This window comes from Danio aesculapii, chromosome 2 (assembly GCF_903798145.1).
Source record: "Danio aesculapii chromosome 2, fDanAes4.1, whole genome shotgun sequence".
Lineage (NCBI taxonomy): Eukaryota > Metazoa > Chordata > Actinopteri > Cypriniformes > Danionidae > Danio > Danio aesculapii.
In genome coordinates this window covers 22,393,195-22,416,547 of record NC_079436.1, presented here as the reverse complement: position 1 = coordinate 22,416,547, position 23,353 = coordinate 22,393,195, and the positions used below count along the sequence as shown (strand labels likewise).

Sequence of the window (23,353 nt, the reverse complement as noted above, 5' to 3'; positions counted from 1 at the left end):
ACAATATCATAATACAGGAACAAGCTAGGATAAGACATACTCTACGCATATTTCATGGACTTAAAGAACGGGAAGCGACGCGAGTTCAAATTAATAAACGTAACGTTAACGCCTTTGCATGATATATTGCTACTGTTAACTGTCTCACTAACCTAACGTAACACATATTTGAGGGGGGAAATACACCTTTGACGGTCTCTGTTACGTTTCCTCAGTTCAAACCTGATGTACATGTGTGTCCACGACTCAACATAAAACATTTAAATGTGATATGCAGTGCTATAGACGTTATTTAATCTAAATAACTGACTAGGACTCCCTTTGTCATTATTTCTGCTTCTCTTCTGCTCACTTTACCGTCAGTACTTCTACTTGCCACCTATTTGGACTAGTCCAACTTTTGTTTGGGGGGAATTATTTGCGTGACTCACGCAATTTTTACATTTTTGTCCGATTAAACTTATAAGGCGTGTTTTTGATTATTACATTTATGTTATAAATTAGTGGTTGTTAGTATACAATTATAATAATAACACTATTTTAAGGACATTTTGTCAAGTTTATAGAGTCCCCCTCGATGAGACGCAATGCCTTTGTCTGTGGACCATCAAGCAAATATGGCGGCTTCGCAATAGATGGAAAGCTTAAGCGAGCAAAAATGAAATGATAACACTTCAGTGTTATTGTCCACAATCGCACCTGCAGAAAGGTAGGCTAAAATGCATTTGCCAACAATAGCGAAATGAGAAACCACCTACATGCCCCCAATATTTAGCTATGGACATGTGGTTTTAAGCTTGATGTTGAACATAATGGGCTGGATTGCTACCTTGCTAGCAGCACACTCTCATAGTATGGAGTAACAACAGCAAAGCCTAAACAGAAATATTGGATATATATATTAAGTTATTAATGCACGCAAATCTTGATAAGTTCTTAAAGTTTGAATTATTAAAAATACTGTTTGTGATTAAACTGGTTTTCTGGGTTGAAGTCATGTTTTGGTGTTTTTGAAGCACTAATTATGCAAAAATCTAACGTGATCCACAAAAAACAGAATATGCACTTTATTAATTGGATCAAAGCAAAAACATAATGATAACTGTTTAACTGTAAACGGGTTATTAACACATTAGAACATAAATGTTTTCCTAAAGGTACTTTTCCCAGACCATGTGATTTACTTAGCATTTCCATATGAAGAGAAGTGACTGAAGAGATTACTTCTATTCTTTGTTAGTTGTTTTTTGTGTAGTATTAATATGTTTTTCTGTGCATTTTTTGTGCATGTGTCATACTGCAAATTAGCAAACTGCAGCCTTCATACCTTTTATGCAGATTGTAGCTCCTATAATTAGTGTCCCTGTTCATCTAATATATCAGCCATAATGCATGTGTTATTACAGTATTAACATTACGCTTGAACTACTGTCTAGTTATGAGTGTGATTTCCACTTTCATATTAGGCCAACCAACTAGGGTGCTTAACTTTACCATGAATTGCATATACAATGGGGATTGATTGGCTTACTAAATTTATACTTGTTGAAACTTGCTTTGATTTTGAATGATGTTAACACCATGCTGTCAAGTGCAGTGTGCACTGTTGTTTACTGGCAATAGTAAAAAGCAGCTGTAATTAGGTAGATAACTAATTATAATTTTTAATATATTTTTTTATATTAATTAAATATTAATTGGTGGTGTTCGTATAACTAAAACCATTTAGGACCTAGTTATAATATTATACATTGGCAAGGCAAGTTTACTAATATAGCACATTTCATACACAATTGTAATTCAAAGTGCTTTACATAAACTAGAATAAATGAAACAAGAAAAGAAAATGATTAAAACAGATTAAAATGTATTAAAACGGGTTGTAAACGAATGAAAAAGAAAAGAATCACATAATGGTGTGATCTGTTAGACATAGCACAGTGCTCATTCACTAAAGGCACAGCTAAACAGATGTGTTTTCAGTCTTGATTTGAATGTGCCTAATGTTGGAGCACATCAGATCATTTCTGAAAGCTACATTTATAATGTTTAAAATATCATACACACAAGCCAGGTATAAATATCAACCATGAAAGTTATACATTGAATTCACTTTGCACTTTGTGTTTAATTATATTTTGACAAAATGTAAACAAATGTATACTGTTGTTCATTATATTATAACATTAATTGTTTTCCCCAAGTTGACTCTGAGAATAATACAAGCAGATGATTTTGGTTCATGTCCATTGTGTGATTTAATTAGAGAAGAATAAATTATTGTATAGCTGAGAAGAAGAAATATGTGTGAGCATACAGTACTAGTGTAGAAATGACTTCTTTCTATTGGCACAAAAATTGGCCACTATTACATGTTTGCTTGGTTAACGCTATAACGCTATACATTCCTGTGAATTTACTCACCCACAGGTCATCCAAGATGTAGGTGACTTTCTTGGTTATCCATATGATGGTAGTTAGGGTTGAGTAATGTCGACCACTTTGGCATTGGTGATTGACGATGGCATTGTCTGTTGACCCAACCCTAATGGCAGTGAATGGTTATATGTGTTTAGATAAAAAATAGACATATACAAATGAGTCTAAATCAATCGAGATGGCACCTCATGACACACAGGTCTGATGATGCAAAACGATAGGTCAGTGTAAAAAACATTATTTATGATATTATTAGCTACATCAGTGTGAATGTAGTTCTGTTGTTTCATGTGCAATCACCAATATAAATATTCATGTGCAAGGTCATGTGCAATCACCAATATTTATCAACAAACTGCATCACCTGATCTCCCATCCAAGCCTGTGCTCTTGCGCTTTCGTCATTAAAGCGAAAGAACTTAAACTACAGTCGCACATGTGCCAGGAACTGTTTGACCAGGCTAAGGAATAAAGCTAATATTATTCTAAATAATGTTCAATTTCTTACATGGACTGATTGTTTCTAAGCTGGTTTAGGTGGTCCAAGATTGCGCACAATGCATGTGATGTGAATTAGAACTGCATGCCTTGTGTTGTTTTTTGCACTACTCAGTTTGTCCACATGGTGTCAGTACTGAGTCAGACTGTTATTTCACAGTTGGACAAGAAATGGAACCAAAACAACAACAAACTACTAAAGACAGCAAAAACAATTCACTCATGTGCTAACACGTTTAATCGGAAAATAATGATATTAAGATAATCGTTCGGTGATACCAATAGTTGTTTACGTAACTAGTTCAAAAGCACATATAGTATTTCGAAGCACTTCTATAAGCTATGGGTACAGTGAACATTCTATAGTAAAAAATGCCCCGGTGATGAAATTTGCAATAGTGTCTGCATGCAGACTTGCAGGCATGCACTCTCAGACACGTGTTCTTCGTCTGCAAGTGATGTCACTGTAAAGGCAGATTTATATTTCTGCATCAAGCGCATGCGTATGGTCTGGCACAGCCTACGTGTGATCGCATAACCCTCGCCGGCGCTGATGCGCAGCTCTCAAAAAAATTAAACTACACGTTGCAACAACGCATAGTGCAAGCTCTGTGATGAGTCTGCTTGGTCTCGCTGATGAGTGTGGGAGGGCCGAGGGCCACGCGAACCCTTTGGGGTGAATGTTTACAAGCGTCGAGTCCCGTGAAGGAGCTCCAGGTGGAAAGTTTTGTTTTGTGTTTACCTTATGATTAAAGTTGTTGCACGTGTGCTGGTTCCCGCCTCAGAATGAGCAAGTTTAAGGTACTTGTACATTAAGGTAGCATTCAGAAAAAACAAAACACCAGCGAAGAAACTCAATCCAGAGAAACATAAAAACCTCACAGCCAGCTAGCGTTTCGGAAGTATTATTGCAGAGCGACACAAACAGCACGCAGAAGTATAAATGCATGGCAACACGCAAGCCATGCGCCGTGGGTCTAGGCTTGCGCTAGGCTTGGGCGGTATCCAAATTTTGATACCGTCAAACCTCCTCCCTATTTTACCTCGGTTTCCGGTATTACCGTGCATAATAAAAAAAAAATTATGTAAGCCGCAGACAGCGTCACCAAACTGTTGGCTTGTGCCTAAACCATTCAAAAACTGAATACCGTAAATGCGACCTTAGGTTCGCGGTCATCTGTTTGTCTTGTACGTATTAGAGATCTGCACGGGACGCTCTCTCTCATTCACACCCATACATACATACATACATACACACACACACACACACACACACATAAACAGCATCCACTTTGATGCGCGTGTGCTCGGTAGCAATACTGTTGGAATGCACGCCCGCTCCCGTTCAAATTACACCAGAGTTACCGACCGCTCCCGCGCTTTATTCGGAAAGTTATTCCTGCACCGCAAGAAATCTGGTGGGGTCCCGTGGCTCCCACAGTACTGTAGCGGGAATGCAGACCTCTAGTTCGTATTTACCACGTCTCCCTTCTTGTTCGGTTGAAACACTGCCAAACTGCCAAAGGAAATACTGCCAAACTGCAGAGGTTATGTTCTTTTTCGAGACCAGGAGCCTCATGTACAAAGACTTGCGTTGAATTCATTCTAAAACATTGCGTACGCACAAAGCTGTATATGTGTGCACGCAGTAAAAAATTCAGATGTATGAAACACTGCGTACGCAGAATCCCACGCATATTCTCTTTGTACATCCGAAATAACGTGAAACTGAGAGGACATGCCTCCTCCCTGACAGCATCTGGAGATTAAATGAAGATTTAAACAGAATCTCTCATGCATAAAATGTGTAGATGTGGCCAACAGTTACCTGAAAATTCCGTCCCACAGACTTTACAGTGAATGCTTTAGTTATTTTCATAGCGGACTTGAAGCCGATGGAAGTCTTTTATCCACTCTTCGAAAAGTGTAGATGGTGGATTAATGTTCACAGCATGATCAGTAATCAGATGTGCCATTATTTGTAGCTTTAGGTGTTTCTAAGACAAAATCTGTCAGTGTTGTTTTCATTCTCTCATCTTTAGCGCTTTACATTTCGTGGTTTTAGTTCCTGTCATCTGAAGACAGGAGGAGGCGTTGACTGAGTGATTGACAGCTGATTTTAACCAATCCATTCACGTTCAGTTCTAGAGCAGTGGGCTAATAAGAAGAGCGCGAGGGCAGGGCAAGCATTGCGGGCTTTGTTTACTGCTGCAAGTTGACATGACAACAGTTTTAAACTGTTCCTGTGTGCTGCGTTTCAAGTACAAAGGTGCATTTTTCAAACCCCCAGTTTGAGAACCATTGATCTACGCCATTAATAATTTGCATAATACATGCCCATGCCCATGCCAGCTGTACAGTATATAATGGCTTTCCGCAAAGCGTCACTTGTCCAGAGAAAATTATAAAAGGAATTCATAATTATTGCGATGAGACAAAAGAAAAAGAACTTTAAGGGTAATGAAGGTTTTAATGTTGGATGTGGAACACACTTTCTTTTTTTGAAAATGTGAGGTAAAATGCACTACATTTTTCTTAACTTAGAAAAAACTCGTCAAAAGAGCAGAACGCTGTGTATTTTATAATTCTAGCCCTGGCATTTTTTACAGTATGCTAGTTAACCACACAATATCAATTGTGATGCTTAGCGATGCATTTCATGCAGAGTTTTCTTTTTCCAACTTTAGCAGATTTCAATTTTGGTTCTTACTACACATTTCAAAACAATAAAGCATTTACCACTTTGTAATGCTGCCCTTCCCTTTCACAACACTTTCACAAAAATGTTTAGGGACTGAGGACACCAAGTGATGAAGTGTTTCGCATTTTTTCTGCAAACAAGTCATTGTCATATTTGACGCTTTAAAATGCACCACACATTCTCTATTAGAGAAAGGTCGGGACTGCAGACAGGCCAGTCAAGGACCTGTACCCTCCTCCTCTGCAGCCAGGACTTTGTAATGTGTGCAGAATATGGTTTTGCGTTGTCTTATTGAAATATGCATGGGCGTCCCTGAAATAGAAGGCATCATATTGTGCTCCAAAATCTTTGTGCACTTTTCAGCATTATTGGTGCTTCACAGAAGTGACCTTTGCCAAGGACACTGACACAAGCCCATACCATGACAGACCCTGGCTTGTGGACTTGTTGTTGGAAACAGTCTGGATGATAATTTTCTTCTTTGGTGTGAAGCATATATCCATTTCTATCAAAAATAGATAGACTGTGTGCTGGTCCATCCCAGATGCCTCCAAGTCTAGAGAAGTCAACGGCGCTTCTGGACACTTTTAAGATGGGGCTTACTTTTGGCACAGTACAGTTTTTTTTACTGACAGCTTTATTCTTGCGCCCTTGATCTTTACGCATTGAAATTCCTCCAAATTCCTTAAATCTTTTAATTATGTTATTCACTGTTGAAGGTGAAATATCTTTCCTATCTTTCTTTGAGGAACATTGTTTTTAAACATTTCAATAATTTTCTTACTTTATTGACTACATTTCAAACTTTATTAGTAAAAACGTCCGTATGTACATTTCATACATATATTTGTGTGTGCATATGGTTAATGAATGAGACCCATTATTTTGAGAGTTTTAGGAATGCATAATATTGTCTGTACCTTAGATAAATTGGCCAATTATTAATTTAGATGTATACTTCGGTTTTGCCCAGATAAGGAAAATATGCCTTGCTGATAGGTTTAAGGGTTAATTACAAGCCTACAGTAACTTACTTGTCTTAAGCCCCGAAATTTTATTATCTAGTTACTTATGAAAAGCATATGATTTTTGAAACACGCATGACTTAAAAATTCACATTTTCAATAATGATGTTTGCTGTAGATGGCATTTTTCTTATGAATCCCATTCTAATTTCCAGTACACAAATTTCTAGGGAACCTATGGCCAATTAGTCTTTTGGGTTTTGATGTCATTCTTTTGGCTGTTACTGTCATGTTGTCTAAGCTTGTATGATGCAAGTCTGTGGACATCTGTAATATTTCAATATTTGCATTCTTGTAAATAATGTGATAAAATGTATTGATATGTATAACATGCATGATCATCTTTTTTTTTTATTTTATGTTTTGTCTCCAGAAACGGTCCTTAGGACAGTTAGGAATGTCTGCTTTAAAAGAAAGTGCCAATGTAGAGGAAAATGACATCTCAATGTCAAGCATCTCTCAGGACCTTTTGAACAACCAGTCATTTTCTGTAGAGGGAACTACATCAGGACCATCAGTGCATTGTCTTCACGAGACCATGGAGCTGCTGAGTGACCAAGGAGACCTCCTGTCCAGTGTTAGTTTCATGGACTCCATCTGTTCAGATGGACCAGCCAAGGCTTCTTACGTCAATGGATCCACATCACCACATATATCAGATGAAATATTGCTGGATATTTCAAAAAATGTACCAGGATTCCTTCCGAAATCATTACATGCTCAGAATTCTGTGACAACCAATGTCCACTTTGAAGGAGCCGATCCACTCAGAAAAGAGGGGGAAATAACAATAAGGCAAACATTGACAGCAGAGGATGTTGAAAATAGGGGCATATGGGGCTTTGATAACGAATCTCCAGAAGCCTCATTAGATAATTATGATGATGGTAATGACCTTGGCTGGAATCCGCAACGAGAATTTATGAAGTTCTTGTGGGATGACGATAATGGTCTCGAAATTGAAGAAAAACTGTCACCAGTTCCATCACCCATCAACCATAAAAGAAGAGTTCCATCACCTGTTGTTCATAAAAGAAGGAGACGTAAAGAAAAATTGGTGCTAAAAGTTGACCCTTCAGAGGACCCCTTCTCTGATTTGAATTTTGATACAAAACGAGATCACCCTGGTGAAGATAGCCCGACAGACTTTAGTCCTGTAAAGAAAACTCGTTCACCAAGGAAACCATCCAAACTACAGTCACATATTGTGAAGAACACCAAATATTTAAATGGAGCTGCTGAGGCTGTCAAACACTTGTTTCCCAAACCAGCAAAAAAACCTATTAACAAGGCTCAAAAGATGGGATCGATTAGAGAAACTTTGTCATCAGATTCTGAGGGGCCTACATTTTTTCAACAAAACAGCGATTTTAAAGACAAATCACCAGGACAAAGTCAAATCACATGTAATACAGACAAAACTAGCTCAAAGCCGTTCATATGCAAGGAATGTGGACAGTGTTACTATGATCGGAGTTCACTGTTAAATCATATAAGTGTTCACCAGGACAAGGAAAAGAAACTAAATCAGTTCCATCAAATTAAGGATGAAGGGAAAGATGCAAAGTTGCAATGCCCCCAGTGTACTTTTGGAACAAACTGTCCGAACACTTTTGTGCAACACGCTAAGACCCATGAGAAGGACAAACGGTATTATAGTTGTAATAAGTGTGATTTTGTTGAAATGAATGAAGATGAACTGAGACGACATTTGTATCATAAACATGGCGTCACTGGTGCTGATCATACTGTTTGGAAATCAGATGGATTCCAGGAGCGAAAAGTCAATAAATCACCATGTATAAATTCCTACTCCCCTTCTAGAAAAACAAAAAACAGCGTTGGAAATCATGTTGAGGAAGAACAGCTATACTCTCATTCACTTGACAGTGGTGATGAAGAACCACCTACAACTGAACAGACGTTCTCGGTTTGCAATGTTCTTACATCATGTGCAAAACCAAAAGCAAGGTCACCAAGATTGTTAGTGAAGTTCGGGGCACCAGATGAAGACAAGAACCTGTCCAATGGCAAGTGCGGTCTGCTACGGAGGAAAAAACGTGTTGGTGAATCAAGACTTGACAAATCAATCCACACACTTTTATCTAGAAAGAAACGTAGAGACCGGAGTGGCTCAGAAATCAACACTCATCAGGAGCCTGCTGAAAGCAGTACAAAAGAGTTTCTTGACAGTTCGCTCAATTGCGAGACCACATTCTCTGAAACTAGTTCACCTCCCACAAAATATCTGAAAAGATCAGCACATTCTAAAGAAGGGAACACTAAAAGAACTTCTAAGTTTGATGTAAATATTTCCTGCTCAGAAGATGCTGGAAACACCAATTACACGCATTTAGGTTTGGAAAAGCAAATATTGAAGAAGTCGCCTTCCAAAAGAAAAATGTCAACTCCATTCCACAATATGCAAGGCCAAGATATTCTTCTAGATTTCCCAAAATGTAGGCAGAAATTTAAGAAACCTCAAGCATCTAGGAGGAGGAAAGTACTGATCAATAATTCTGACATTTTGAGTGTTTCTAATGATGCTCTTGGACCTAAAGAATGTGAAATTGACAAGAATGCTAATGCTCGATTTGTGAAAAGACGGTCTTCATCTTCAAAGGCGAGTCTTGGTGCCTCAACTGGTCACTTTGAGAGAAATCACAGTTCTCCAAGGGTGTTTTCTGTCAAAGATGAATTCAAGGATGAAGATATCTCAGAGCCAATCACAGCTGTAAAGCTTGAACTGAGCTCAGATGTTGAGACCGATCTGAAGTCTTGTCCGTACTGTCCTGCTGTATTTGAGTCAGGAATTAGCCTCTCTAATCATATAAGAGGTCATTTGCACAGAGTTGGCCTGAAAGTACGCCGTGCTCCAGTTAAATCTGCAGTTAAAGTAGCTTCTGACAAAGTACCTCCAGTTCGACGACAAGCACTGCCGCAAGTCAAAACAGGTGAAAATTTTAATTTACTTTCCTGACTTTCTTGCTGTACTTCTGTTGAGTTTTCTAGACTGGTTGTTACTTAATTTAATTAAAGACACCATACTCCCATAAAGGAAGATTCATTGTTAAAGGGTTAGTTCAAAAGTTTTTATTTACTTGTCCTCATGTTCCAAACCCCTGAGGCCTTCGTTTGTCTTCATAATACAAATGACAGTATTTTAAATTAAATTTGAGAGCTCCCTCATCCTCCATAGACAGCAATGGTCCAGACTCATTCAAGAGAAATGCCAAAAAACATTGTCAAAAAAAACCATGTGCCTTCAGTGGTTCAATCAGAATATTATCACTCTACAAGAATATGTTTGTGTGCACTAATTCAGTGTCTAATTTCGGTGCCACTGGTTCTCCGACAAGGATGTAAGAATCATCTAGGGGTACATCAAAGGCACACATAAGTACGCATTGTGTCACACCATCTCTTAACATTTAATTCTAAACCACTTTGAGGGATATAGTCACCATGGTTGGTTGTTAAGAGTTTGTTCTTGTTGCTTAGATATTGAAGGCAAAGTGCGCAGTACAGCGCATCAGGCTAGCGACTACCTTCATCAACAAGCATGATCACATTTATCTAATTTGCTTAAACCAGAGTGTGGCTATATTTTACATTGGATTCTGACACACCAACATGCAACAGATGCTTTATAAAAGTTTCCTGTAAGGGGGGGGAAACACGTCAAACTTAAGAAATTTGAGGGCTCATGAAATTAACTTAAAGGCCATTTTTAAAGTATCGATTTAGCACCAGTTTCGGAATAACCCCAAACGAAACCCAACTCTAGCTGCAACTTCTGAAGAAAATAATTATTTTAACTGTATGTACTCATACTCGATAAAGTTTCCATTCAGCCACTGAAGACGCATGAATATTTTGAAGATGTATTTTGGTAACTTTTTGGACTTTGAACAAGGTGGGGCGATTGCTGTCTATGGAGGATCGGAGGGCTCTCGGTTTTTATATAAAATATATTTTAGTATTTATTATTAAGATCAGTGTTGGGCACGTTCCTTTAAAAGAGAAATTAGTTATAGTTCTTACAACTAGTAACTTAGTTAGTAACATAATTATAAAAGTAACTAATTACCAGGAGAAGTAATTATTGCAATATTTAAAAAAAAAATCTAATATGTCAAATGACTATAAAATAAATATTAAACATTGTAGACTAATCTACACTATATTAATGTTGGAAACTAGTGCTTACATTTCCAGTTTGCAAAAGCTACCTTTGAACTTGTTAGATTTTCTCCTGGTCCTTGGTGTGTGCGACTGACTGTGCGTGTGCTTTTGTGTGAACACTCGCACTGCCCTGCCTCTGATTGGCAAACAACAGAAATGTACTCTATCTAAGCCAATCATCATGTTCTCAGTTACACCACGTTCACAGACACACCAATCATTATTACTGGCTGGTTATGTGTCCCAGCCCGAAAACACAAACACATACACACACAAACACACACCCCAGAGAAAGAGTGATCCTATGGCTGAAAGAAAGCTGCTCACATGAAAACTGCTTCAGTTTTCTTAATTATAGGAATGTGAATATTATTGTTAGTAATGGCAACGGCATTGTAACAGGTGAAATAGCAATTCATTCGATTACTTGTTACTGAATAAAGTATCGCCGTTAGTAATGCCCTTTATTTATAGCGCCGTTATTCCCATCACTGCTTAAGATGAATGAAAGTCTTAGGCATTTGGAATGAGGATGAGTAATTATTTGACAGATATTTCATTTTTGGGTGAACAATTACTTCAGTTTACGCCCCCACAAGTGAACATTATTTACAGAATTTCATTTAAACTTGCACATGAACTGATGCTGTTGGTTTACAATGGAGAGAATGAACACATGTGTTGTATTGTTCAACAAAATCATACTTTTGCTTATCCTGGATAGTAATGCAACAGCATTAGCTCATGTGTGAGTTTAATTCAAACTGTTGTGATCACACTCAGGATAGGATACTTTTTATGCTGAAGCATAGTGAACAAAAGTATAAACAAAATCAAATTTTAAAAAAGCATTTACATCTATATAATTAGTTTATTATTTTATTTAAATAAATAAAGGAATATGTGCCCTATCCAGAGTGATCTTTCACTTCTCTGAGTAATTTTTTTTTTCCTGAGGCCACCATGCTGGTCACATTTATTGAATTTGTTTACATTCATAAAAGTTGTTGTAATAGGAGAACAAAACAGATCTTAAAGGCACGTTTCTCCCAATAATAAAAATTCTGTTATCCTCATTTTTTAAAAATTGTTAGTCATATACAATTATTTTACATCTTGCATGTCTTTAGTATCATTTTCCTTGCTATGGAAGCCCAAATTTGCTGGTATCCAGGTTTCTTTTTCTACTTAAAAGATAGATTTTACAAAGTTTTTTGTTAATTGCCAAACAAAATGTGGTGTAAGAATTCAGGCTGGTGTACCCTATCTAGATCTGTACAAATTGGCTTATAATAAATGCAAATGCTGTAAATAAAGCTGATTTCAAATGGTTTCTTTGTTGCCTTCTGATCCTGACAGAGGAGGACAAGTCTCAGACTGATCATCCGGCAGAGCTGCCCACTGACTGCCAGCAGACAGAGCTCATCTGTCCTCTCTGTAGGGAGTGGTTTGACAATAGGACCGGGCTGTCCAATCATGTGAGAGGCCACCTAAAGCGACTGGGCAAACCCACTTCCACCGCGTCTAAATCTCCAGTGATCATATTGAAAGAATTGATGCGCGATAAGAAACAGTTTCAGCTAAAGCTGCAGGTTCTTGAAAAGAAGTGCCGCACCACCAATACTTTCTATCCTGTTAGGTTGAGTAACGGACTGACCTTTGCATCCACTGTCAAACGACAAAAAGATGACAAGGAGGAGAAAAAAAGGTTGGAGATTAATAAAGGCTCACCACCAAGCGATCTGATTGGTATTTTGAAGAAAAGAAGAGCACACGAAGAGGCCAAAGCAAAGCATCAGTCTCTTACGGCAAAAAAGGCTCTTTCTTTATCTTCAGGCAAAGACTGTGGCCTTGAAATTCACACTTGCAAAGCAGTGCCAAGTTCACCAGGAGGTAATGTTTCATTTGTTTCAGTGGTCACCTGTAAAATAGGCCAAACGATGCAAAATGAAAGTTTTGTCACTTCGCATTCTTATATTTGACCAAACTCTCATGTTTTCAAACATGAAACTGAGAGAAAAAATTATAATAATAATATAAATTTTAAGTGTAACTTTCACTCTGTTTTAAAAGTTAATAAAAAGAATAAGCATTTGTGTAAATAATGGCAAAATTATTATAACAAGGTGAACTTTGTTTTAAAAGGACAAATAAAGATTTAAGAATTAAAATAATTTAAGTTTCAAATGTAAATGTGAAACTTTTGTTTTGACTATAGCAAAAGAAATCAGTCTCTGCCTTAAAGGTTTCAAAAAAATGATGTAAATGATGAAATTCTTATGGGTGTTTAAAAAATAAATAAGATAAATATTCTCTTATCATTAGTCAATTATGGGTATCTTAAATAAAAATGATAAACGTTTTGAATAGGAAAAATGTAATCTGTGGCGACACAGTGGCTCAATGGTTTGCAGTGGCACCTCACAGCAAGAAAGTCGCTGGCTCGAGCCTTGGCTGCGCCAGTTGGCATTTCTGTGTCGAGTTAGCATGTTCCACGTGCAGGTTTATTCAAAGTCAGGGAGGCAATGGTCAACAAAGGTGCAAACAGAAGTATAAAGGCAGTCCAGAATCATGGTCAAATGTAACAGGCGAGAGGTCGGTAGACAAGTTGCAGACAAGGAGAAAGGGAAACCAGGCAAAGATCAAAACACGGAGGAACAAGACTAAGGGAAACGTGTTGTACTGTCACTTTACAGAAAACAAGACTCGGCAAAGGAAGTGAGTGTGTGCTGTTTAAATAGTGTGTGTAATCAGTCTTTGACAATCCTCAGGTGGTGCAAGAGTAATCAGTCAAAATGAGGAAGCATGTGTGTTTGTGAACGGAGTGCATGTATGAAAATGTAGTCCATGAATGGCGGATTTGTAGTCCATAGGATATTGTGAAAGTGAATGCTTACCAGCGATCTAGGGAGTTATGATCGCTGGTGACCGTGACCGTATGATTGTGTGTGAAAAAGAGTGTATAGATGTTTCCAACTACTAGGTTGCAGCTGGAGGGGGAACTGCTATGTAAAACGTATGCTGAATAAGTTGGCGGTTCATTCCGCTGTGGTGACCCCTGATGAATAAAGGGACTAAGCTGAAGGAAAATGAATGAATTGAGGAAGATGTAATTATTTCTGAATGTTTTTTTTTAAATGGTTATATTTTTTGTTAGGCTTCTAGAAATGTAGACTGATCACAACTAAATGATCCGCTGATGAGGGTCTTGTTGACCCTGAGGAGTGCACGAATGCCTTATAGCAGGCGCTCAGCTAAAACACAACTTAACACATCTAAACCAACTATGTAGGATCTGAAGGAGCATTTAGTAATAAAGACAGGTCCGTTTAATCAAGGTTAATCAAGCTGAACTCTGCAGAAAGGTAGATCTCCAGGAACGGTGTTGGACACCCCTGTCTTACAGCATCTGTAATGACTGTATATGTTTAATCTTATATGTTCTTTTTTCTTTTTTTACAGAGAAAGGTGACAACAAAAGAAATGTGTGTATGCACTGTAATGCCAGCTTCCACAGTGGAATAAGTCTCTCCAATCATCTGAGGGGATATTCACAAAGAAAGAGAAAAGCTCTTCAAGATGGTGCTAGTATGTCGATTTTTTTCGTCCTGAGTAAATGCTTCTTATTCAGACCTTATTTGTAAATGAATATCATCATTTTTCATATCATACAGCTTTTATACAGCTTTACTCTGTGAACAAACAAGAGTCTTTTTTAGCCAAACGATCAGTCATTTGCAGAAAATTATTCATTGTAGAAATATTATCATAGAGTTCTCATTTACAGTCTGATCACATGTGGGCATGTTAATAAAGGTAAAATACAGTAAATGCTCATTAGTTAATTCATTATGTTTTGATAGGTCAAAAGCTTATGTTGTGCTTTTGTTAAATGCCTGGTTGTATTGTTTCTGATACAAACATTGTGTATTATTGCAGCTTTGGACTGTAAACAGAGAAAGCAGAGAGCAAGACCTTGGTCAAAGAAGAAAGCCTACTCAATGATGCACAATCCAGAGGAAATCTATAGACTTACTTGCAGGTAACCTCTATATTATAAGTGCATGTATAATGTATTAGAATATACAAGACTGGAATTGACACAATTTAAAATTCTCAATTTCTACAGATTTGCTGTTTTTCATTATTCTCTTATGGTATTATAACATTTATTCTAAACTTCAATTAAAAATAAAATGTAAAGCACTTGTTTTGCTATATAAAAGACAGTTGGTCAGAGTCACATTTCATTTGGTTTGATTAAACACAACAGTTATTCCACCAGTGACTGATCTCTTAACTCTTTTGTAGTTAAAGCTTTGGTATTTTGGTTTGGTAAATGTATTATTACATGGTATTAAAACATGCAAAATATAAATAAATTATCTAAATGAAATTAGGAAGACAATTTTGACATAATAAATTGACATAATAAAGTGAAAATTATGGTTAAAGGGGTAGTTCACCCAAAAATAAAAATTATGTTATTAATACCTCTTGATGTCTAATTATCCTCATGTTGTTCCAAACCTTAAGACCTTCGTTTTTCTTCATTTTTGGAACATAAATTAAGATATTTTAGGAGAAAAATCTGAGAGCTCCTTCATTCTCCATTAAAAAAAGTGCAGAAAAATAACAGAAAATATCCTCAAAACAGCACCAGTCAACCCTCCTGTTTTTCCCGGGAGTCTCCTGTATTTTACATTTCTGTCCCGCTATCATTCGGCAAAGGTATTTCCTGTATTTCTCCCATATTTTCAAACTTTCTATGAAGGGTGGCAACAAACATTAAAGAGTTGATCCGATCCTCCTTATACGCAAACTATACCGCCGAACCACCAGGGGCGCCCCTTGCTCTTAAATGTGAATCTGTTCTGTGCTTTCATTTCATTTAGACATGAAAACACTTTGAAATAAATATAAAAATGGTGGGATTCTCTCCTCCTATACAATCTTTAAAACTGTCAGTTCATGTAGAGGTGCGTGAGTGATAAATAGACGCAGTTTCCTACATGGTTTTATGTACACGCAATTTGAAGTGGAGTGAAAGTGGAAACTGTTGAATAATATCATTATTTTTGTTTTATGTGCACACAAAATATTTTTAAGGTGCGTCCCAAATCGCATACTTATGCACTTTTCTATGCCGTTTTCTAGTATAAATTGTGTAAGTAGTGCGTTCACACTTAAACTTAAAAATAATTAGTGCACTTTAAAATACCCGGATGATGCACTCATTCACCCAGTAAAATGAAGTGTGGAATGTTGAACACTTCATGCACTCAACGGCCGCTGCTTTGCTTGCATAGCGGAAGAGGCAGAGCTATTGGACGCTCATGTTGGATTACGTTTTTTATTTTGGATTGTGAAAGCAAAATTCCCTCTCTTAAAGGGATTTAAACCACCTCCCGATGGTGAATGTGGTTATACTCATGGCAGGTATTGTTTAGTAGTTTGGTCATTCATTTCACTAATTTGGCAACCGTCAAACGTCATCAGGGAAACGGTTTGAATTTCCGCTTGGTAAAAAAACATTAGTGTTCCAATTGGGTCAACACTACAAATGTATACTATGCTGTTGAGTGTGTAAGTGCATCAGTACACAGTGCATAGTGTGCTATTTGGGACGCAGCTATAGATTAATAATATTCTGATTAAACACTGAAGACACATGGACTGTTTTGAGGATTATTTTTTTTGTATTTTTCTGAGTTGGGTATCTGTCTATAAAGAATGAGGGAGCTCGATGTTTAGGGTTCATGTAAAACATCTTAATTTGTATTCTAAAGACGAAAAAACATATGAAAGGTTTAGATCGATTTTTATTTTTTCATAAATGCAGAGAAACTCAACATTTTTAAGTGGTCTATTTTTTCCCCATAGTTTTATATTATATACAGTTGAAGTCAAAATGATTAGCGCTCCTGTACATTTTTTTCTTTTTTAAATATTTCCCAGATGATGTTTAACAAAGCAAGGTGTTTGTCACAGTATTTCCGATAATATTTTTTTTTCTTATTGAGAAAGTCTTAAGTCTTATTTGTTTTATTTTGGCTAGAATAAAAGCATTTTTTAAGACCATTTTAAGGTCAATATCATTAGCAATATTTTTTTCAGTTGTCTACAGAACAAACTATTATTATACACTTTAAGCTAAATACTATGTATTGTACTATGTACGTACTTACACTTACCGACCACTTTATTAGGTACACATGTCCAACTGCTCATTAACGCAAAATCTAATCTAATCAAAATCTAATCAGCCAATCACATTTAAGTGACTTTAAACGTGGCATGGTTGTTGGTGCCAGACGGGCTGGTTTGAGTATTTCAGAAACTGCTAATTTTTTGCGATTTTTACGCACAACCGTCTTTTAAGGTTTACAGAGAATGGTCTGAAAAAGAGAAAATATCCAGTGAGTGGCAGTTCTGTGGGTGCAAATGCCTTGTTGATGCCAGAGGTCAGAGGAGAATGGCCAGACTGGTTTGAGCTGATAGAAAGGCAACAGTAACTCAAATAACCACTTGTTACAACCGAGGTATGCAGAATTGCATCTCTGAACACACAACAGGTCAAACCTTGAGGCAGATGAGCTACAGCAGCAGAAGACCACACCGGGTGCCACTCCTGTCAGCTAAGAACAGGAAACTGAGGCTACAATTCGCACAGGCTCACCAAAATTGGACAATAGAAGATTGTAACAACAATGTTGCTAGGTCTGATGAGTCTTGATTTCTGCTGTGACAGTCAGATAGTAGGGGTCATAACTTGGCTTCAACAACATGAAAGCATGGATCCATCCTGCATAGTATTAACGGTCCAGGCTGGTGGTGGTGGTGTAATGGTGTGGGGTGTTTTTTCTTGGCATACTTTTGGGCTCATTAGTACCAATTGAGCATCATGTCAACGCCACAGCCTACCTGAGTATTGTTGCTGACCCTTTATGATCACTCACCCATCTTCTGAGGGCTGCTTCCAGCAGGATAACGTGCCATGTCATAAAACACGAATCATCTCAGACTGGTTTCTTGAACATCACAATGAGTTCACTGTACTCAAATGGCCTCCACAGTCACCAGATCGTAATCCAATAGAACACCTTTGGGATGTGTTGGTATGGGAGTTTCGAATCTTGGATGTGCAGCTGACAAATCTGCCCCAACTGTGTGATGCTATCTTGTCAATATGGGCCAAAATCTCTGAGGAATATTTCCAATATCTTGTGCAATCTATACCACAAATGATTAAGGCAGTTCTGAAGGTAAAAGTGGGTACAACACGGTACTAGTAAGGTGTACCTAATAAAGTGGCCGGTTAGTGTATGTACTGTCATCATGGCAAAAATGAAAGAAATCAGTTATTACAAATATTATGTTTAGAAATGTGTTCTAAAAATCTTCTTTCCATTAAACAGAAATTGGGGGAAATATACAGGGGGCTAATAATTGTGACTTCAACTGTATATATTTTTCATTTCTTGTTTTTTCCACAATTGCCAGTACATGATTGTAATCCATTGTGTAATTATTTGCACATGCAGGTTTTGTGATCTAGTCTTCCAGGGCCCTCTGTCAGTGCAGGAGGACTGGATCAAACATTTACAGAGGCACATCATGAATACAGCTGTACCGCACACAGGAGCAGGGTTGGTGGAAGTCACCTCCTTCCCTGAGGACTATTGCCCCAACACAGTACCACACGCACAATCCTCAGTGATGCAAACATCCTCATGAGCCCAGGAATGCACACAGCTCGTCCTCGGAATCTCACTCGTGTAAATTGTTTCAGTTCCCATTGAAATTTTTTTATCCGCCATCCGTAAGGGACTTTTAATCTCGATGAGGATCTTATCACAGGTCGCCTTTTAGATATTGTTACATTGTGCTGGTGTTGTATGGTCAAATAACGTACGGACGGTGGCGGAACTTGAGATTTCAGTGGAACCCGCCGCCAAACACAACCTTTACCTCAGATTCTTCTCATGTTTAATCTGTCAATGCAGATTTATGCTCTACAAAACCTGAAATCGTTTTCTGTATGTGGATTTTTACAACAAGCCATTTTAATTTGAGCATCTACACCATTACCATGATAATATTTGGAAGTTGCACATATGATGCATATGTGTACCATTTAAGTATATGGATTTACTTGATTCAGAAGTTTGACTCCTGCGAACACACCAGTCATTATGTGAAACAACCCGTTTTTATTGATATTTAGCAGACGGTATGCATGTCATTACTCCCTGTTTACACCATTTCCGTTTTGGTTTTGATTTTTATCTGCGGTCTGTAAGTTTACCACATGTGCAAAAAACAACAAAAAAAACATTAACTGTTACTCGTGTAGGCCATTTTTTTTTTTTTTTACAGTCCCAAATTTCTTCTGTATAAACCTTTTTAGGTAATTTATGTGAAAAATGTAAATCGGTATAAACATTTTTGCTGTTGAGAATAAAATGTTTCGTCGTCTTCAGCTTGTTGGGATGCTAAGTTTTGAGCTTGACTATTCACAGCTTATTCATAAACAATTGCTAAGGATAGCAGTCATTTTCCACCCATGTTTATTGAATATCAGTAAATGTGTTAGTTGCAACTTAATTTAGCCCTCTGAAGCATGTATTACTTTGGCCGCTAGAACTTAACATGCTGCCATTTAAGAAAACGTGCAATTGCAAAAAATGCCAACAAATTGCGAAAAGATCTTCATCCATTTGACAGAATATGTAAATGATGACAGAATTCTCACAAAGCAAACACATTAAAAATGTGCTGCATTTTCTCACAACTCAAACAAGTTAATGAAGCGTGCTGCATTTTCTCACAATGCAAACACGTTGCATTTTCTCACAACACTTTCAAAAACATTGGAACACAACAGAAATATTTCAAGAGGCCCGTAAATGTGACGGACGTCGCTGTGCCGTGACTATGGCTGTATGCGAAACTGCCTACTACTCAGTAGGTACTGCATTTGAATTTAAATGTTCCACTCGGTAGTTATAAAAGTATGTTCTATACAGTATGAATGTCAGTAGTATGAATGGAATTCGTACGTACTACATCCGGCCTTTTGTCATGGTCACGTGACCTATCTGCGTAAGTTGCGTCGCTCCACTCCCATTCATGAATTCTCTAGCGGGGCATCATGGGATAGCGCAGCATTCATGGGTTGAGTACTTCAGAATCTCGCTGGAAGTAGTAGGTCATCCGGGTACTTCTCGCATACTGATTTTCTAATTCTATGAATTCAGACATACTATTCAGCTCTCATACTGTTTTTAGTGTACTATATAGTATGGAAGTATGCAGTTTCAAATGCAGCCTATTGCTCAGTGAAGTTGTACAGTAGGTGAGCTTTTGTTTGTTTATTTTAACAACCCAATTCCTTTGTCTTTTGTATTTTATTAGCCTAAATAACCATAAGCTAAATAGGTGTTGCCTCACAGCAAGAACGTTGCTGGTTCGAGCCTTTGCTGGGTCAGTTGGCGTCTCTGTGTGGAGTTTGCATGTTCTCCCTGCGTTCGCATGGGTTTCCTCCGGGTGCTCCGGTTTCCCCCACAGTCCAAGGATATGCGGTACAGGTAAATTGGGTAGACTAAATTGTCCGTAGTGTATGAGTGTGAATGCGTGTGTATGGATGTTTTCCAGAGATGGGTTGCAGCTGGAAGGGCATCCCCTGCGTAAAACATATGCTGGATAAGTTGACGGTTCATTCCGCTGTAGCAACCCCAGATTAATAAAGGGACTAAGCTGGAAAATAAAATGAATATATAACTGGGTCCGTCACTTTTTAGGGTCCCCTTGAAACATTTCCGTTGTGTTCTGTGCTATTTGAAACTGGCAGCGCGCTTTCGTAAATTGTTTTTGCTGTGAGAAATTGCAGCACGTTTTATTAATTTGTTTGTGTTGTGTGAAAATGCAGCATGTTTTGTTAATGTGTATGCATTTTGAGGATTTGCAGCACATATTTGGAAAAACAGATGAAGAGCTTTTCTCAAATTTTCACAAATCACATTTGGCTCTCTCGGCCACTGCAAGTCTGCATAAAGCGGAAGTTGCAGAGATTTATTTCAGTTTGTTTATGTACTTGCAACTGAAACTTAATATTGAGTAGGGGGCAGGGCTTTCTTTTTGCATATCATACCCTCATAGCAAACTAACGGTAAGAGGGGCATGATTTAGAATATTGTGGCTGAAGCAGTCAAACTGACATCAACAGAGGATCACCGTCTACCTCTCCAAATGCGGAATAGAGTTCTGTCAGTGTGCACTAGCAAATTAATCATTGCAAATTTTGATTTCACGCGGACATTTAAAGCTGATTTCTACTTTCGCGAGCCCGATGGAGTGAGTGTTTACAAGTGTGGAGTCCGGTAAAGGAGCTCCAGATGCAAGCTTCTGTTTTGTGTTTATCATATGATTAAAGTTGTTGCACGTCCGCCAGTTCCCACCTCAGAATGAGCGAGTTTTAGCTACTTGTACATTAAGGTAACATTCTGAAAAACAAAACCCCCGCGAAGAAACTCTATACAGCGGAACATTTAAACCTACCGCCAGCTAGCATTTCGGAAGTGGTATTGCGGAGCGACACAGACAGCGTGCAGAAGTATAAATGCACGACTAAGCGCAAGGCAGGCGCTGTGGGTCATGCCATATTCAGTAATCTTTCAAAAATGTATATTTTTAGAAAATGAATAAAATGTATATTCCACTGGCGAACATGTACCTAAACAATAAACAAAACAGTATTAATTTAATGTCAAAATGGTTAAATATCATGCAATTGACTGTTATGGTAAATTGATGAAGAATTATTTAATTTAATGCTTTGAAAAATATTTAATCCTATTTACATGAATTTCAATGTTGTATAGGACAAAGGAATGACATGAAATGGCTGCAGTGGTCAACAAGTGTGGCTGTCTGTCGTCCATCTTGGATTTAAAGGAAAATAATTTGCAGTTACAATGACTGACCACTAAAAAAGACCTAATGGAATGGTGCAGCAGAGAGCACTCATCAGCTGATATGCAGTCTCATCTAAGAAACCATTGCATGTAGGAGAAATATAATTATGTAATTGATTTAATTTGCTGTCTACCTGCAGAGGGTTACAGCTTTAAATAACAATGGCTATTATTTGTTTTCTAGTCTTATAACCTGGATAAGAAATGACTCACCAGTCATCATTTACATTTACCAACAGATTATGGCTTCTTTATTTTTTTATGACCAGAAAAAAAGGTCAGTAGATTTGATTTGAATAAACTATAGATTATATATATATATATAGAGCTTTCTCTTTCTAAATGCACAGTCTTGCAATAAAACCAACACCAAGGTAAGGGTTTTCATTAAATAAATATTTTTGGGCTTTTTTTCTCAGTCACAATTATTAACCCTACTGTAAAATTTGTATTCTTTTAAAAATATTCCACAAGTGATGTTTAACAGAGGGAAGTTTTTTAGTAGTAGTTTTAATAACTTATAGTTTCTAATAACCAATTTATTTTGTCTTTGACAGTACATAATATTTTACTAATTATTTTACAAGATACTACTATTCAGCTTAAAGTGCAGATTAAAGGCTAAACTAGAATAATTTAGGCAAGTTTGGTTAATTAGCTATGCCATTGGACCAGCGGTTTGTTCTGTAGCCAATCGACAAACCATGTTTCCCAAGGGGCCTAATAATATTGACTCTAATTTTTTAAAAAATGTAAAAACTGCTTTTATTTCAGCCAAAATAAACGAAATAAGTCTTATAATAATGTCTTTCTCTTTTAGAAAAAAAATCTTTGAAAAATAAGAGAAATTTTACAGGAGTCCTAAAAATTTTTGCCTTCAACTGTATGTACACTACCTGACAAAAGTCTTGTCGCCTATCCAAGGACTTATACACAAATAATAACTTGACTTCTAGTTGATCATTTGATATCAGAAGTGGCTTATATGAAAGGCAAAGGCCTCTAGATTACGCTTATTTTACCAAAATAAAATATGATCATGACTTGATTTTGAATTATTTAATTAGGAGTGTAAGGTCTGACTTTGCTTAGACAAAAGTCTTGTCACTTAACAGAAATAATGTACAGTATAGAATATAAAGTCATGGTGCAGTGGAAAAATAATTAATATAGTGTGTGACTCCAATGAGCTAGGAGGACTGCATCCATACATCTCTGCAATTACTGAAATAACTTATTAATAAAGTCATCTGGAATGACAAAGAAAGCGTTCTTGCAGGACTCCCAGAGTTCATCGAGATTCTTTGGATTCATCTTCAATGCCTCCTCCTTCATCTTACCCCAGACATGCTCAATAATGTTTATGTCTGGTGACTGGGCTGGGCAATACTGGAGCACCTTCTTTGCTTTCAGGAACTTTGACGTGGAGGCTGAATTATAAGAAGGAGCGCTATCCTGCTGAAGAATTTGCCCTCTCTTGTGGTTTGTAAAGTAACATGCAGCATAAATGTCTTAATACCTCAGGCTGT

The 23,353-nt window shown here is 37.4% G+C and overlaps 1 protein-coding gene across 1 annotated transcript; it reads left to right on the top strand.

Moving 5' to 3' along the window:
- Window positions 1–606: 606 nt before the first annotated feature.
- On the top strand, window positions 607–19,342 carry znf644a (zinc finger protein 644a). Its single transcript, XM_056474778.1, has 6 exons — window positions 607–709; window positions 7,037–9,617; window positions 12,208–12,741; window positions 14,311–14,436; window positions 14,788–14,890; window positions 18,393–19,342. Exons 2-6 carry the CDS (start codon window positions 7,061–7,063, stop codon window positions 18,583–18,585), a joined length of 3,513 nt encoding a protein of 1,170 aa, XP_056330753.1. The 5' UTR covers window positions 607–709; window positions 7,037–7,060; the 3' UTR covers window positions 18,586–19,342.
- The last annotated feature ends 4,011 nt before the right edge of the window (window positions 19,343–23,353 follow it).

What these genes read in the sequence shown, in the direction of transcription:
- znf644a (XM_056474778.1), top strand. Translation starts at nt 7,061, where the DNA reads ATGTCTGCTTTAAAAGAAAGTGCCAATGTAGAGGAAAATGACATCTCA. An exon ending in ACTGCCGCAAGTCAAAACAG is followed by an intron (nt 9,618 to 12,207) that starts GTGAAAATTTTA and finishes TGATCCTGACAG; the next exon opens with AGGAGGACAAGTCTCAGACT. An exon ending in ATCTATAGACTTACTTGCAG is followed by an intron (nt 14,891 to 18,392) that starts GTAACCTCTATA and finishes TTGCACATGCAG; the next exon opens with GTTTTGTGATCTAGTCTTCC.